General features: G+C 38.5%; 1 protein-coding gene across 1 annotated transcript in view; it reads right to left on the minus strand.

Moving 5' to 3' along the window:
* Positions 1–18,010, minus strand: part of AFG1L (AFG1 like ATPase) — a 194,573-nt gene that overhangs the window by 133,065 nt on the left and 43,498 nt on the right. The window contains exons 3-5 of the mRNA XM_055535271.1: positions 14,599–14,650; positions 2,769–2,870; positions 1,719–1,849 (exon numbers count right to left, since the gene is read on the minus strand). Of these exons, the coding sequence (XP_055391246.1) occupies positions 1,719–1,849; positions 2,769–2,870; positions 14,599–14,650 (285 nt within the window). The remainder of the gene's footprint in view (positions 1–1,718; positions 1,850–2,768; positions 2,871–14,598; positions 14,651–18,010) is intronic.

The following is an 18,010-nucleotide window of genomic DNA, read 5'->3' on the forward strand; positions in this document are numbered from 1 at the left end:
ACCAATTTAAATGCATAATTTCAGAGAATCTTAAAATTGGAAGAAACTTTAAAATTCAACCAGGGCAATTTCCTCACTTCATTACAAATACAGTGTGAGGCTTAGATGAGATGTATGACTCACCCAGGGCCTGCCTTGAGGTAAAGTGAAAAGTTAAAGTTGCTGAGTCATGTCTGACTCTTTGAGACCCCCATGGACTATATAGTTCATGGAATTCTCCAAGCCAGAATAATGGAGTGGGTAGCCATTCCCTTCTCCAGGGGATCTTCCCAACCTACAGATTGAACTCAGGTCTCCTGCATTGCAGGCAGAATCTTTACCAGTTGAGCCACGGGTAGGCATATAACTAATGTTAGTCCCCAACTCTTGAAAGTTCTCTGGGCCTTTATTCTAGGCAATCAGACACAGGAGTTTCTGCACTCGGGTCCAGAAATATTTTTTCAAAAGTTTTGGGTGTGATGCCCTGTTTTTAAGCTTATATTCAGTACTCACGGATTTATTTTGAGCTTATATTCAGTACATATGGATTTTTCTATTTTCATTCCAATAATCAATTGCACTTACGGTAAGCATCTTAGAAAAAGCATTTCAGAACTACCAAAAAGAACAGTCAAATAAAGAGAAAATAATTCTTAACCTAGAGACCTTGTATATTATTATTATTGTTGCTGTATTTTCACTGCCACTACTACTGTAACACTGGGATACAGAAGGATACAGAGGACACAGAATAAGCATAAGACTTTGCTTGCCTTGATGCGATAATTGCTCTCATAAGAAATAAAGACCAGGAAATAACGTATGACCAATTTAAATGCACAATTTCAAACCCTAAAACCAAAACGAACTTTAAAATTTCAACTCAACCACTCCCTTCCTTCATCACAGATAAGTGATGAGGCTTAAATGAGATGTGTGACTCCTTTATTTTTTATATAACACTTTAAAAAAAAACTTCAAATATCTTTAAAGATATTATTTTGTAATCATAATATTATTTCCCCTACATCATGATGTAGGAGAAATGTGAATCCATTGATTAGAATATAGGGTAGGCAAGCTTCCTACAAAAGGAAGAATAGTAAACATTTTAGGCTTTGCCAGCCATATAGGCTGTCTGATGCATTTTTGGTTTTTTTTTTTCCTTAATAATTTCATTTATTTATTTATTTATTTATTTTTGGCTGTTCTGGGTCTTTTCTGCTGTGCAGGCCTTTCTCTGTTTGTGGTGAGCAGGGGCTATGCTTCATAACAGTGTGCAAACTTCTCATTGCGGTGGCTTCTCTTGTTGAGGGGCACAGGCTCTAGGTGCATGGGCTTCAGCAGCTGATAGTTGAGGTTTCCAGGCTCACAGCACAGGCTCAATAGTTGTGGGCTGAGTTGCTTCACAGCACGTGGGATCTCCCCAGGCCAGGGACAGAACTTGCCTCTCCTGCACTGGCAGGTGGATTCTTTACCAATGAGCCAATAGGAAAGCCCTCTTTTCCTTTTTTTAAAAAATATAAAAATCTTTTTTTTTTCACTGGCCATACAAAAGTAGATGGGTCAATTTGCCCTGTGCAAGTCATGCTGTGCTGACTCAAGGACTAGATAACAAAATTAAAGTCATAAGAGATAAAGTATTAATTTATAAAAACTGATAAAATCAGGAACAGAATTGAAATACTCACACTTAACTCAGTATACCATTCTACATCTATGAAACATCTCTACCTTACCTGAAATTCATCAAAACATAAGAGACATGCTTCTTCACTAATTTCTTCAGCTATAGGAGCTATTGGATCGTATGATTTAGCCATGAATCCTGGTTTCCTCTTTGGCAAACTCTGTTTAAGGCGGTGTATTCCTTAAATGGATGAAATTAAACACAAATCAAATATTGTACTAAAAGTACATTTTAGACACCTAAGTACACACTTTTTAAACCTCTAAATGAAACAGCATGAATATACAAATGAAGTTTAAATTTCACATATAAGCAAATATGATTACTGAGGCTGGTTGCAATTTCTCTACCTCAAAATAAGTTGTTCGCATGTTACTACATCCCCATGGTTGTAAGGACACTCTGTGATCATTCCATCTCCACTCTTCAGCCACTTTGGAGATGACAAAGTGACAGAACAGATGATTAGATGGTGGCTGATGGATCAACAGATGGATCTTAGCCCTGAGGACTTCAGGGATGCAGGCACAGGAGGTCACCCTGCCCTCTATGTCTGGCACATCTAATCAGGATGTTCCCTTACTTCCAGCCCAGCCCACTTCATTCACTATATGTTACTAAACGCTGAAAGTATTTGAAGAAAAGTACAATATTCCTGCCCTGAGGAGGTTACAGTATGGCCAGTAAACAAATAATGCAAAGATGAAATAATGTAAGACCACTGACAAAGCAATAAAGCATACATACAAGAACAAACTGAATGCCCGCATGCTAAGGTGACATGGAGGAAAGGGCCTAATCAAGAATACCCTGGTGAGACAGGTGAGGCTTTAACATTTCTTACTGATCCTTAGTAGAGGAAATGTCTGGCCTTCACAGAGTAACCTCTCTTCTCTGATTTGGAAGGAATGAATTTGTCTCTAGGACCAACTCTGGACACATTACTAATTATTTCAATATAGCACAAAACAAATGAAACTAAATAAAATCTTACTTTTAGCAAAAATCTAATTTTTTAGATTAAGAACTTTAAAATGAGGAAAATCACTTTGCAGTGTTTGGCCACTTAAAAATCACTTCTTTCAGATCATCAACTTACTTTGGTGAACGTCTAGCATGAAACCATGAAAATGAACACGTTTTTTCCTCTTCATTTCCACATAAGCATAAAACATGTCCATCACCATTGTTTTCCCTGTACCTTAAAAAAAAAATACTATTAAACAGTATGTACTGATTGCTCTACCGATTGTTCATTAGCTTTGGGATAATGAACCCACACTCTGCTACTGGAAAACTTAACACTATGTTACTTTTTTTTTTAAAGGAGTGTTTATTTCTTATGTTAAACTACCTAAAAATAAAATGTTGATATTATTCTTTTTTGTTAAAATCCTGTTTTTAGGAAATACATCTAGTTAGCACTCTGGGGACTATTTCCTTCAGAGAACTATGTTCATAACTGGCAAGATTTACAGATTATCTATCAGTCAGTATCTCTTCTGAAAGGCACCAGTATAAATCAAAGAATTATTTTATTATTTAAAATAATAATAAATAAAATAAGTAATGGCCCTTACTTAGCATGAGAAAAAGTGTCAGTCACTCAGTCATGTCTGCCTCTTTTCGACCCTGTGGACTGTAGCCCATCAGGCTCCTCTGTCCATGGAATTCTCCAGGCAAGAATATTGGAGTGGGTAGCCATTTCCTTCTCCAGGGTAAGTTCCAGACCCGAGGATCAAACCTGGGTTTCCCACATCCTAGGCAGATTCTTTACCATCTGAGCCACCAGGGAAGCCTGTGGAACTGTCTCAGGCACTATAGAAAATTCACCAGTAAAAAATAAGAAACTATAGACTAGCATCTAACATAAAAACTGCAAATAAATAATTGCTGTAGATTAGAGCTGGATAATTGACAATTATAATACTTCTTTTAAAAGCTGAGAATATAGGCTTTTGAAAGAAATTCAGATACAGATAACAGTTAAATTCAGATACAGTTAAACTTTATATTTAAATTATCAACTTTAATAATTTTAAAGTTAAATAAATACACACTCTCTGAAACTTTTAATCACTATGATCACATTAGCAATCGAAGAATCAACAGCCTGAGCATTTAACAAGGCATGCACCGGAAGCCTATTCCCTCACAGAAAGCCCAGAGCTTTAAGGACACTGAAAGTGATCAAGTTCATTTCACACCCAGCATTCCCTAGCAGGCAGGCCAGGGAATGCTGGTCTTGTCTCTCATCCTCATGGCTTCCTCTACTATCCCTTGTACACTGTTGGTGGGAATGTAAATTGGTGCAGTAGCTATGGAAAACAGTATGGAGATAGCTTTAAAAACTAAAAAGAGAACTACCATATGATCCAGCAATTCTACTCTTGGGCATATATCTGGAAAGAATGAAAACACTAACTTTAAAAGATGCATGCATCCCAATGTTCACAGCAGCACTATTTACAGCAGCCAAAATGTAGAAGCAACCCAATTGCCCATCAGCAGACAACTGGAGTAAGATGAGCCCTATGTCACTCCAGATCTTAGCTTGCAGGCACTTTTCAGATTGCTGCACAGAAAGAGGTAAAATACCCAGGTCTAACTGAGTTGGGCTAAGAGATAAGGATTGTGGGAGTCCAAAAATGTAGGTGAAATTTGTGAGGCAAAGTGCCAGAGAGGAGGCAGTTCTATAATGAAAGAGCCCCAGAAACCAACACGTAGGCACTCTTGAGTCTTTCACTGAGTAACAGCTGTTCACATGTAAGGTGATACCTCATAACGTGAGCCAAAGAAAGCTGTGAGATGAGCCATTTCCAGAGATAGTGATACATACAATGACTTGAATGATGGTTCACTGAATTATGCTGAGTAAAAAAAAAGAAAGCCAATCTTAAAAAGTTACAAGCTTTCTTATTTATATAACATTCTTGAAATGACAGAATTTTAGAAATGGAGAACAGATTAGTGGTTGCCAGGATGTAGAATTGGAGGGTGAATAGCTATGGTTATAAAATGACGGGCAACACAAGGAATTCTTGTGGTAATACAATTGTTCAGTACCTTGACTAAGGCAGTGGATATATGAACCTACATAGGTGAGAAACTGTATAGAAATAAATATACACACCTAAGTGAGTACAGCACAGTTGATGTGGAGCTCCCAGAAACAGAGGGCAAAGTGCATTCCTTGCACTATGCCATTTTATATAAGGGACATGAATATTGCCAAATTTTTATATCCTCGAGGACTACTGAAACCAATACCCTGTGGATACCTAGGAATGACTATATAATTAAAACTGGAGAAATCTGAATAGGATCAGTGAATTGAATCAATGTCAATATCCTGGTTTTGATATTTATACTATACTTTTGCAAAATGTTGCCTTAGCGGGGAAATGAGTAAAGTGCATAGAGATTTCTCTGCATTACTTCTTATAACTCCATCTGAATCTATAATTATCTCAATGAAGTTTTCAATTAAAAAAAATACTTCAAATGAATCAAGCTGGCATGCAAGTAACTTATTTAACTACCTGTCACAATAAAATTCAACATATAAAAATTAGATAATCCTGGAACCCTCCTATACTGTTCAGTTCAGTTCAGTTCAGTTGCTCAGTCGTCCAACATTTTGCGACCCCATGGACTGCAGTACCTCAGGCCTCCCTGTCCATCACCAACTCCCAGAGTTTACCCAAACTCACGTCCATTGAGTCGGTGATACCATCCAACCATCTCATCCTCTGTCATCCCCTTCTCCTCCTACCTTCAATCTTTCCCAGCATCAGGGTCTTTTCAAATGAGTCAGCTCTTCGCATCAGGCGGCCAAAGCATTGGAGTTTCAGCTTTAACATCAGTCCTTCCAATCCCAGGACTGATTTCCTTTAGGATGGACTGGTTGGATCTCCTTGCAGTCCAGGGGACTCTCAAGAATCTTCTCTAACACCACAGTTCAAAAGCATCAATTCTTCGGCACTCAGCTTTCTTTATAGTCCAACTCTCACATCCATATGTATTTATATTAAACTGAGATAATGAATGGAAACTAAACTTATTGCTGTAAGTTTGAAATAAGTTTAGTTTTGCAATACATTCACTGTGTTGTTCAACTTAAGCTTACATATGTCACATACTGTTGTATATGAATTACGTCTCAATAAAACTAGAAAAACGTGTCAATTTAAAAAAAAATTAGATAATCCTGGAATCCCCCTATACTGTTGGTGGGAATGTAAAGTAGTACAGCCACTATGGAGAACAGTATGGAGGTTCCTTAAGAAACTAAAAATAGAATTACCATATGACCCAAAAATCCCACTACTGGGCATATACCCAAAAAAAACAATAATTCAAAAAGATATATGGGGACTTCACTGGTGGTCCAGTGGCTACGACTCCCTGCTCCCAATGCAGGGGTCCTTGGTTCACTCCCTGGCCAGGGAACTAGATCCCACATGTGACAACTAAAGGTTCAGCAGGCTGCAACCCAAATCCGGTGCAGCCAAATAATAAATAAATATATTTTTTAAAAAAAAGAGAGATATGCACCCCAATGTTCACTGCAGCACTATTTACAATAGCCAGGACATGGAAGCAACCCAAATGTCCATCAACAGAGTAATGGATAAAGAAGATGTGATACATATATACAATGGAATGATATTCAACAATGACAAAGAACAAAATAATGCCTTTTGCAGCAACTTGGAGGGCCTTAGAGATTATCACACTGAGTGAAGTAAGTCAAACAACAGAAAGACAAATATCATTTGATATTGCTTACATGTGGAAACAAAAAAAGGGAATAAGTGAACTTATTTCCAAAACAGAAGTAGAGTCAAAGATATAGAAAACAAACTAAGGGTTACCAGAGGATAAAGTGAGGGGAGGGATAAATTGGGAGATTGGGACTGACATATATACACTGTGCATGTATACTAAGTTGCCTCAGTCATGTCTGACTCTTTGAAACCCTATGGACTGTAGCCTACCAGGCTCCTCTACCATGGGATTCTCCAGGCAAGAACACTGAAGTGGGTTGCCATGCCCTCCTCCAGGGGATCTTCCCAACCCAGGGATCGAACCGAGGTCTCCCACATTACAGGCGGATTCTTTACCATCTGAGCCACCAGGGAAGCCCATATATATACTATTATATGTAAAACAGAAAACAATTAGAACCTGCTGTATAGCATAGGGAACCCTACTCAGTACCCTGTAATGGTCTCTATGGGAAAAGAATCTAAAAAGGAGTGGATGTGTGTATGTATGTATATATATATATATATATATATATATATATATATATAAACTAATTCACTCCACTGTACAGCAGAAAGTATCACAACATTGTAAATCAACTACATTCCTGTTAAAAACTTTTAAGGATTATATAATTCTCACAATGTTTGAAAAAATTTTTGAAAAAATTCAACACAAATTCACAGTAAAAACTCTTAGCAAACTAAAAAAAAGAAGCAAACTTCCTTGACCTCATAATGGACAAATACCAAAAAACCTACAGTGAAAAGATACTCAATAACATTTCAAAAATGCAAATTAAAACTACAATGAGATATGACTTCATATCCATTACGATGGATATTATGAAAACAACAAACAAAAACAGGTTGATAAGGATGCGGAAAAATGGGAAAACTTGTACATTACTGGTGGGAATGTAAAATGGTGCTGTTGCTATGGAAAACAGTATGGCAGTTCCTCAAAAAATTAATCATAAAATGATCAGGTGATCTAGCAATTCCACTTCTGGATATATACAAGACACCTGAAAGTTGGGATTCAAACAATATTTGTACATCAATGTTTACAGCAGCATTATTCACTGGTCAAAAGATGGGAAAAACCCAAACATCCATCAGTAGATGAATGAATAAACAAAATTGGTATAAACAATATGACAGAATATTATTTAGCCTTAAAAAAAGCATGAAATTCTGACACACACTACAACATGGATGAATCTTGAAGACACTATGCTAGATGAAATGACTCAGAAACAAAAGGATAAGTAAGCATTATACGATCCCACTTACATGAGGTACCTAAAGTAGGAGTGAGTGATCCAAGATCACTGCAGATGGTGACTGCAGCCATGAAATTAAAAGACTCTTGCTCCTTAGAAGAGACGCTATGACCAACCTAGACAGCATATTAAAAGGCAGAGGACATTACTTTGCCAACAAAGGTCTATATAGTCAAAGCTATGGTTTTTCAGCAGTCATGTATGGATATGAGAGTTGGACCATAAAGAAAGCTGAGTGCCAAAGAATTGATGCTTTTGAACTGACGTGTTGGAGAAGACTCTTAAGACTCCCTTGGACTGCAAGGAGATCCAACCAGTCCAACCTAAAGGAAATCAGTCCTAAATATTGACTGGAAGAACTGATGCTGAAGCTGAAACTCCAAATCTTTGGCCATCTGATGCAAAGAACTGACTTACTGGAAAAGACCCTGATGCTGGGAAGATTGAAGGCAGGAGGAGATGGGGATGACAGAAGATGAGATAGTTGGATGGCATCACAGACTCGACGGACATGGGTTTGAGCAAGCTCCAGGAATTGGTAATGGACAGGGAGGCCTGGCGTACCGCAGTCCATGGGGGTCACAGGGAGTTGGACACAACTGAGCAACTGAACTGAAAGGAGTCAAATTCCTAGAGACAGAAGTAGAATGTTGGTTGCCAGGGACTGGGAGGGAGGGGTATTATTGTCTAATAGGTACAGAGTTTCAGTTTGGGAAGATGAAAATGTTTGGAGACAAACAGAGGTGATGTCTGCACAACAATTTCAATGTACTTAAAATGCCTTTGAACCATACAGTTAAAAAGGTTAAAATAGTAAATTTTATATTATATATATGTTGCCACGACAACAACAACAACAAAAAACTAATACAGTAACACACACACAGACACAGAAACACACATACCCTATAGTCAACATCATACTTACTAGAAAAGACTGAACATTTCTCCCCAAAATTTGACACAAGGACACCCATTCTCATGACTTCTATTCAACACTGTATGGCATCCTAGCTAATGAAATGAGGCAAGAAAAAGAACTACTGAACAGAAGGCATAGACATTGTAAAGGAAAAAAGTAAATTCTTTTATTTACAGACATGATTGCATACACAAAAAAATTTTGAAGAAGCTACCAAATAACCACTAGAGTTAATAACTGAGTTTAGCAAAGTCATCAAAAAATCAATTGATTCTACATATTAGCAGTGATCAACTGGAAATTTAAATGTTAACATACAATACCATTTGCTAAAGCTTTTGACTGTGTGGATCACAACAAACTGGAAAATTCAAGAGATGGGAATACCAAACTACCTTACCTGCTTCCTGAGAAACCTGTATGCAGGTCAAAATGCAACAGTTAGAAGCAGACATGGAACAACAGACTGGTTCCAAATAGGGAAAGGAGTACGTCAAGGCTGTATATTGTCACCCTGCTTATTTAACTTCTATGCAGAGTACATCACGTGAAATGCCAGTCTGGATGAAGCACAAGCTGGAATCAAGATTGCTGGGAGAAATATCAATAACCTCAGATATGCAGATGACACCACCCTTATGGCAGAAAGTGAAGAACCAAAGAGCCTTCTGATGAAGGTGAAAGAGGAGAGTGAAAAAGCTGGCTTAAAACTCAATATTCAAAAAACGAAGATCACGGCATCCGGTCCCATCACTTCATGGCAAATGAGAGGGGATAAAGTGGAAACAGTGACAGATTTTATTCTCTTAGGCTCCAAAATCACTGTGGATGGTGACTACAGCCATGAAATTAAAAGACGCTTGTTCCTTGGAAGAAAAGCTATGATAAACCTAGACAGCATACTTTGCCAACAAAGGTCCGTCTAGTCAAAGCTACGGTTTTTCCAATAGTCGTGTATGGATGTGAGAGTCAGACCACAAAGAAGGCTGAGCACTGAAGAATTGATGCTTTGGAATTGTGGTGTTGGAGAAGACTCTCTAGAGTCCCTTGGACTGTAAGGAGATCAAACTAGTCAATCGCAAATGAAATCAATCCTGAATATTCATTGGAAGGACTGATGCTGAAGCTGAAGCTCCAATATTTTGGCCATCTGATACAAAGACCTGACTCATTAGAAAAGACTCTGATACTGAAAAAGATTGAAGACAGGAGGAGAAGGGGATGACAGAGGATGAGATGGTGGGATGGTGGCATCACCAACTCAATGGACATGAGTTTGATCAAGCTCTGGAAGATGCTGAAGGACAGGGAAGCCTGGCGTGCCGCAGTCCACGGGGTTACAAAGAGTCAGACACGACTGAGCAATGACCAACAACAACCATTTGCAATAGCATCAGAAAACATAAAATACACTGGACACTGGAACAAATTTATTGAAATGCATGGCAGACCTCTGTACTACAAACTAAAGAATACCACTGAGAGAAATTAAAGAAAATATTTTAAAATTAAGAAATATACCATGGTGATAGATTGGAATGCTCAATATTTTAAGTTATCAATCTTTGTAGACATTGATCTTTAACATGTCTTTAACATACTCCCAGTCGAAATCTCAGGATCAAGATTTTTTTTAAATGAACAAATGAATTCTAAAATGAACATGGAAATGCAAAGGCAATAGAATAGCCAAAATAATCTTGAAAAAGACAAAACTGGAAGACTCACATCACACTTCAGTGTGTATCAGCAATGTCCAGGTTATAGGAAATCTTACAGGATAAAGAAGTTTTTATGTGTGTGGTGTGCACACACCCAAGGATATACTATCTCAGGATGTAAAGTAAATTACTAACTGTGAGCCACGTCCAAAAAAGCCATTGCCACAGCTTGTAAACCTTGAGTGAGCACAGGCTGTGTCTGCTTTCATTCACCATTACGTTTCCAGAAACAACAGATGACCTGGCACAAGGCAGGTGCTTATTTGTCAAGTAACTGGAAGAATGCTGGGAAAAAGTAGGGAAGAAACCAACACTAAATTTCCCTTACCACACAATTTTGCTTTGGCATCTGCTGCTACTGCTGCTGAGCCACTTCACTCATGTCCGACTCTGTGTGACCCCATAGACAGCAGCCCACCAGGCTCCTCCATCCCTGGGATTCTCCAGGCAAGAACACTGGAGTGGGTTGCCATTTCCTCCTCCAATGCATGAAAGTGAAAGTGAAGTCGCTCAGTCGTGTCCGACTCTTAGCGACCCCATGGACTGCAGCCCACCAGGCTCCTCCATCCATAGGATTTTCCAGGCAAGAGTACTGGAGTGGGGTGCCATTGCCTTCTCTGGCTTTGGCATCTACAGAATCCTAAATAAAACCTTGTAATTTTCTCAAGATAAGACAATCAATCTTACTAGGAGAGTCATTTATAAAACCTAAAACTCTTGTGCATGATAAGTTGCTTCAATCATGCCCGACTCTTTGCAACCCTATGGACTGTAGCCCACCAGGCTCCTCTGTCCATGGAACTCTCCAGGCAAGAATACTGGAGAGGGTTGCTATGCCCTTCTCCAGGGATCATTCCAACCCAGGGATCAAAGAAGCATCTCATGCCTCCTGCAATGGCAGGAGGGTCCTTTACCACTAGTGCCACCTGGGAAGCCATGTAAACTCTAGTAAGTTCTAACTTTTAAGCCCATAGCTGGGAAGCCAAAAATCATTACTCAAGAGCCTCCTCTAAGTGGTGCCCTTTTCACAGGTGACACCCTCCACCCCCGACTCCCCCACAGAAGGAGCTGGAAGTGGTATCTTCCATCATTACCTCCCACTCGGCAGAATTTTGCTTTCCAACTCCTAACCTTAAAACTAGTCTACCTTTCCACTGGTAAAATTACCAGTGTGAAACAAGTGAGGTTAAACCAGGAGACCACAAAAAAGGGACTTTATTCTCTTCTAATACATGAGAGAAATCATTAACCCTGTCATCACACATTCTGTTAGTCTAGAGCTGAAACCTTGCTGTAAGAAAGCCAGCTGTAGGATAAGAATGAAGCCACAAAATACTACGACTGCAGCTTTTGGTTTTTGCATGAGATATAATAAGCTTTTTGTTAATGAAACATCTCAAGATTGAACCATGATGATATCAATGTTCCTGGGGTTCCCTAGCCTATCTGATCAATTATCTCAACACACCTATGAAGATAAGAGCAGAGTGAAGTGGGTATAACAGAGCCCAAGCCAAGGGTAAGAATAAGGAGAGGAAAAGGGATTGCTATAAAACAGACATCTTTTCCATCAAGTCTCTTTAAAATTGAATACTTGTTTCCCAAGTCTAAAAAAGAAAAATAACAAAGAATAAGAGCTTGTGAAGACATGCCGAGGCTACTCTCTCAGCCAGCAAGCCCCACAAAAATGAAAATTTGACCTATCTTTTATTATCTATTTTGTAAGAATTCTAAACTAAAGAGTAAAGCCACCAAAATGTTCACTTCACTTCCTGTTTCAGAATTCCTTTCTCTTCCCCTCTCTACATTATGAAGATGTGCATAGCCAAAGATTACCACACATCTAGCCTATGTGAATATACCATGTTATCACATCTTTTATAATTCTTTCAAACATTCAGATGAATTATGTTTATTGTACCTCCCTTCAATGTGTTAAAATATGGTTGTATTTTCAAAACTAAAATCCAACAACCTCCATATTTGTGCTTTTTTTTAAAGTCCTTTTGCAGAAGTGGAAACTGTTATGCTTTACTAACTGTCTTCATTTATGGTTAAGTGGTTAGAGAAACAGGGGAAACAAAGATTCTGATTTTAGCAATGACTGAACATGAAAGTAAAGGTTCAGGAAGTAAATGTTCTCCAAAGAGGCAAAAAAATGAGAGATAACTACAGAATGAGATCTCCTAGCGATAGCCAAAGGTGCAGACACATAAACCTGATCAAGTACCTGATATAAATTAGATGCTAAGTAAGCATACATTGGTCTTAGAAATACCAATTAGCTGATGAACAAAGAAAAAGAATAGTTTGAGATTCTTTCACATTTTTAAAATCTACAAGTTTCAAGAACTTAAAAGAGAAAAACAAATATCATATATTTACACGTATATGTGGAATCTAGAAAAATGGCTCAAATGAACCTATCTGCAAAGCAGATATAGAGACAAAGAGATAGAGAACAAACGTATAGACACCAAGAGGGGAAAGGGTGGATGGGATGAATTAGGAGATTGGGCCTGACATATATATACTACATATAAAACAGAAAACTAAGGAGAATCTACTGCATAGCACAGGAAACTCTACTCAGTGCTCTGCAGTTACAAAGAGGGGATATATGTGTATGTATAGCTGACTCACTCTCCTACAGAGCAGAAACTAACACAACATTGTAAAGCAGTTAAACTCCAATAAAAATGTTTTTAATAATTTAGAAAGAAAGATAAAAAAAACTTCAAGAATCTCTATCATTCCCTTTTTAAAAACTGAACACTAATCATTTATTAGATTTGCTAAATCTATAAATGTAAAACAGACATTTAGAGGCATTAATAAACATCAGAGTAAGAGAGAGGACCGAGAAAAGAAAAGAACAGTTTGACCTTTAAGGCAGTGTAACTACTTACTCAACTCCTGCTGCTGCTGCTGCTAAGTCACTTCATGTCCGACTCTGTGCAACCCCATAGACAGCAGCCCACCAGGCTCCCCCGTCGCTGGGATTCTCCAGGCAAGAACACTGGAGTGGGTTGCCATTTCCTTCTCCAATTCAACTCCTATTATCCTAAAATTCTTACTAAGATAATAAACCTCTGCCACCACTTCCTCACAATGAAAATTTGTTATGGCCACAGGGGAGTCTGAGCCTCGTTGATCAGTCAAGGACTAAAACTGATGCAGTCCATGGGGTCGCAAAGAGTCAGACACGACTGAGTGCCTGAACTGAACTGAAAACTGATCTCATTACATCAAATACTTTGAGTATGCCAAATAAAGAAGTGATTGGCAAGCCATAAGGCCAGATGACAGAAGAGCCACCTTCATGACATCAGTGAAAGTGGATAACTAGGGAAAGGTTTAGGACTAGAACAAAAGGATTTGGTTGAAGGAAAATCGAAACCAGAAAACAGACAACTTCATCAATAATGAAGTCAAGGAAGAAGCAAGACAACTGATTAGGAAAATCTATTACAGAAAGGCTTACCAAGTGGCGCATTCACCCACCAATGCAGCAGATGCAAGAGATGTGGGTTCAATCCCTGGGTCAGGAAGATCTCCTGGAGTAGGAAATGGCAACCCACTCCAGTATTCCTGCCTGGAAAATTCCATGGATAGAGGAGCCTGTTGGGCTACAGTTCACAGGGCTGCAAAGAATGGAACATGACTGAGCACGCCCACATGATATTAGAGAAACTGACAGTTCACAGAGTTTCCAAGAAAATCAGTCTTCATGCCCAATGACTGGAAGCGCGAGAAGGAAATGTTACCACTTATATGTTTAGAATGTGCACTCATCAATAGACTGAAGATAACTAAATTAGGGGCAAGAGTTTAGATTATGAGTAGAAGTATTAGTGGAAATTAAAATTAAAACGAGCAACTTATTGTTTTAAGTTATTAAGCTGAGTCAAACAGCACTGAGCAATGAGATTCTGATTTATCAAATAACCTATCTAGAGATGATTTCTGTCACTGAGATCAATTCACTTTATGCATTAAATAATGTTTGCACCTAACATGCTAACTAATCATGCCTTCAACTACAGTCACAGCCCATGAGAAATAAAAGTAAAACCTAAGAAATCTACAAACCTCTCCTCTCCCCTGTTTTACCTCATCTCATCCTATTCCTGCTGGTGGTGTGTCAAAAGATAGAAATGGAAGTTTTCTCTGAGTGAAAGCTAGGAAACTTTTTGTTTAGACCACTTAAAACTTATTTTAACATACTTACCCACATCTCCATAAACATACAGGCCCCTTGGAGGTTTGCTCCTTGAAAAAAGCTGCAAATTAAGAAAAAAGTATAAATCTCCAATGTGGAAATAAATGAATATCATCATACACATAGTGTTCCTAACCAAGCTATATATAGGAATGAAACAGGCTACTGCACACAGTAAGTACAAAAAACTTGATATAAAAGGCTATGATGCTCCACTTAGATTTTAACATAGAAGGCAAGAATCAGTAGCTCAGAGCAAAGCTCTGAAGTCACACAACTTAAGTTTACACCTCCTTCACCATTTACTAACCATGTAATCGTTCCACTCATTTGCAAATGGGCTCCCCAAACAATGACAGCCTAGTTCATTCCCAGCAAGCAAGAGATCGGAAGACTTTTTATGGAGAAACTAAATGGTTTCCAGAAAAAAAGGCACTTGTGTGTTGGTTTCTCCCAAAGAAAGAACAGGATCCCTATCAGATCACCTTACAGTAAAGTACGCTAGTCAACAAATCTCTTAAGAGTCAGCCTTCAATCAGCTCATTAGTATCTGAAATGACACTAAAATGATTTGACAGCATAGAATCAATAGAAACTGGAAGAAAAAAAAAACTCTCAATACGAAAGTTGGAGACCACAGCAAATACACAGAGGAAACAGACTGCAAAAGGAAACTTCAAAATAAAACTGTAACCAGTATAATTAATATGCTGAGGAAAATAAGTTATTAAAACTATAAAGCAAGAACAAAATGCAATTTTTAAAAAGGAATATTAAGAACAAAAGAGAGTACTCTGAAATTTAACATACAGTACCAGAAATAAAATTCCAGAAATAAAACAAATGGTAACAATAAAAGATGGAAAATATAAGAAAATTACAGGATTAATTCAGGAGGTCCAAGAGCTAACCAAAAGGAATTCCAGAAAGGGAAAAGATAAAAAAGAGAGAAGGAAATTACCTAAGATTTTTCTCAGATCTGAAGGATGAAATTTCAAGATGAGGAGGACAGAGTAAGCATCCAGCACAACGAGGGAAATAAGACCCATGCCAAGTCACAAGAGCTTCCCAGGTGGTGCTGGTGGCCAAGATCCTGCCTGCCAATGCAGGAGACATAAAAGACACCAGTTCAATCCCTGGGTTGCGAAGATCCCCTGCAGGTGGGCATGGCAACCCACTCCAGTTTTCTTGCCTGGAGAATCCAATGGACAGAGGAGTCTGGTGGGCTATAGTCCATGAAGTCACAAAGAGCTGGACACAACTGAAGCAACTTAGCTTACTCTCGCTCACCAAGTCATAATCCTGAAATTAAAGAAAAGTAAGGAAAATAAAGAAAATCTTACAAACATCCAAGGTGGCAGTGGAGGAGGGAGGTGGTAGAGACAAGTCATAAAAAACTGATAAAACTTGAATAAAATTTGAGACAATGATTTCCAATCTAACCATCAAGTGTGAAAATGGAAGTTGATATTCCATATTTACAAGGTCTTAAAAAATCCTCCCCAGCAGAAATATGAACACCTAGGCTCCATGAAACACAGAGGATCCTGGGAAGAACACCCTGATATAAGAGAGAGTTGCTCTAGAACCACAGTGGCACAAGCAGGACAAGAAAGCAATCAAGTACAGACCAAAGCAGGAGGATGAAGGCCTCAAAAAGAAACAAAACGGAACTTCTCTTTGTCCGACATTATTATCAACCCAAATTACCATTCTAAATTTTGTTCCACTTAGAAGAGTAACCTTCAAACTCTATGACAGTTCCCTAGACACCTATGTAAAAACTAAGGTGAGCCAGATCCAAGAGAGTACAGACAGGATAAAAGCAGAAAGGGGGCTTCTCAGGTGGCTCAGTACTAAAGAATCCACCTGCCAAAGCGGAAGACACAGGCTTGATCCCTGGAAGATCCCCTAGAGAAGGAAATGGCAACCCATTCCAGTATTCTTGCCTGGGAAATCCCCTGGACAAAGGAGCCTGGTGGGCTACAGTCCATTCAGTGTCAAAGAGTCGGACATGACTTAATGACTAAACAACAACAAAAGCGGAAGGAAGCAAAGGTTATGCCATTTAGCATCACCACAGCAGTAGATAATTTGACAGAGAACATTTGCAAGAGCTAGATTTCAGGATCTTTTATAACACTTTTGTTTTTTAATATGTGGATTCAGTCCGGTATGCCTCAGAAACCTCTCTTGCTCTCCTGTCTCTTAGCTTTCTCTATAAATCCAGCCCCTGACTTCATCAGCCCCTTCCAGAAGAACCTCCATCACAGTTTCGGCAAAAGAATCTGCTTTGCTTTGATTCTGCCAACTGGATGCCTTCCCTGTGTTCTTCTGCACATCAACTCTCCATCTATTCTTAAATCTCAACAGAAAGAAGAAACTACTCCTGCCAAAACTCCTTAATTTGCCTTGTTTTAATATCTTACATGAACCATTCTTATACATTGGTTATTCTATTTTCAACTTTCCAGAAAAAAAACCAATATGCTCCTCAATAATTTTAAAACAGCTTCAAATTAGAAAACTTATATACAACCTAATAATCTCTAAGTACATTTTATGTATTAGAAATCTTTTGAAAGCAACTTTCGCAGAAAGTAACTGGCAATGTCACAGCAATTGATTACTTCCTCACAACATATTTTGCTGTGATTTGAACAGATTCAAGGGATTAGATCTGATAGACAGAGTGTCTGAAGAACTATGGATGGAGGTTCATGACATTGTACAGAAGGCAGTGATTAAGACCATCCCCAACAAAAAGAAATGCAAAAAGGCAAAATGGTTATCTGAGGAGGCCTTACAAATAGCTGAGAAAAGAAGAGAAGCTAAAAGCAAAGGAGAAAAGGAAAGATACACTCATTTGAATATACAGTTCCAAAGAATAGGACAGAGAAGAAAGCCTTCCTCAGTGACCAATGCAAAGAAATAGAGGGAAACAACAGAATGGGAAGGACTAGATCTCTTTAAGAAAATTAGTGATACCAAGAGAACATTTCATTCAAAGATGGGCACAATAAAGGACAGAAATGGTATGGACCTAACAGAAGCAGAAGAACTATACAAAAAAAGATCTTCACGACCCAGATAACCACGACGGTATGATCACTCACCTAGAGCTAGACATCCTGGAATGTGAAGTCAAGTGGGCCTTAGGAAGCATCTACAAACAAAGCTAGTGGAGGTGATGGAATTCCACTTGAGCTATTTCAAATCCTAAAAGATGATGCTGTTAAAGTGCTGCACTCAGAATGCCAGCAAATTTAGAAAACTCAGCAGTGGCTATAGAACTGGAAAAGTTCGGTTTTCATTCCAAAGAAAGGTAACGCCAAAGAATGTTCAAATTACTGCACAATTGCACTCATCTCACACACTAGCAAAGTAATGCTCAAAATTCTCCAAGCCAGGCTTCAACAGT

Source organism: Bubalus kerabau, chromosome 9 (assembly GCF_029407905.1).
Source record: "Bubalus kerabau isolate K-KA32 ecotype Philippines breed swamp buffalo chromosome 9, PCC_UOA_SB_1v2, whole genome shotgun sequence".
NCBI classification, from domain to species: domain Eukaryota; kingdom Metazoa; phylum Chordata; class Mammalia; order Artiodactyla; family Bovidae; genus Bubalus; species Bubalus kerabau.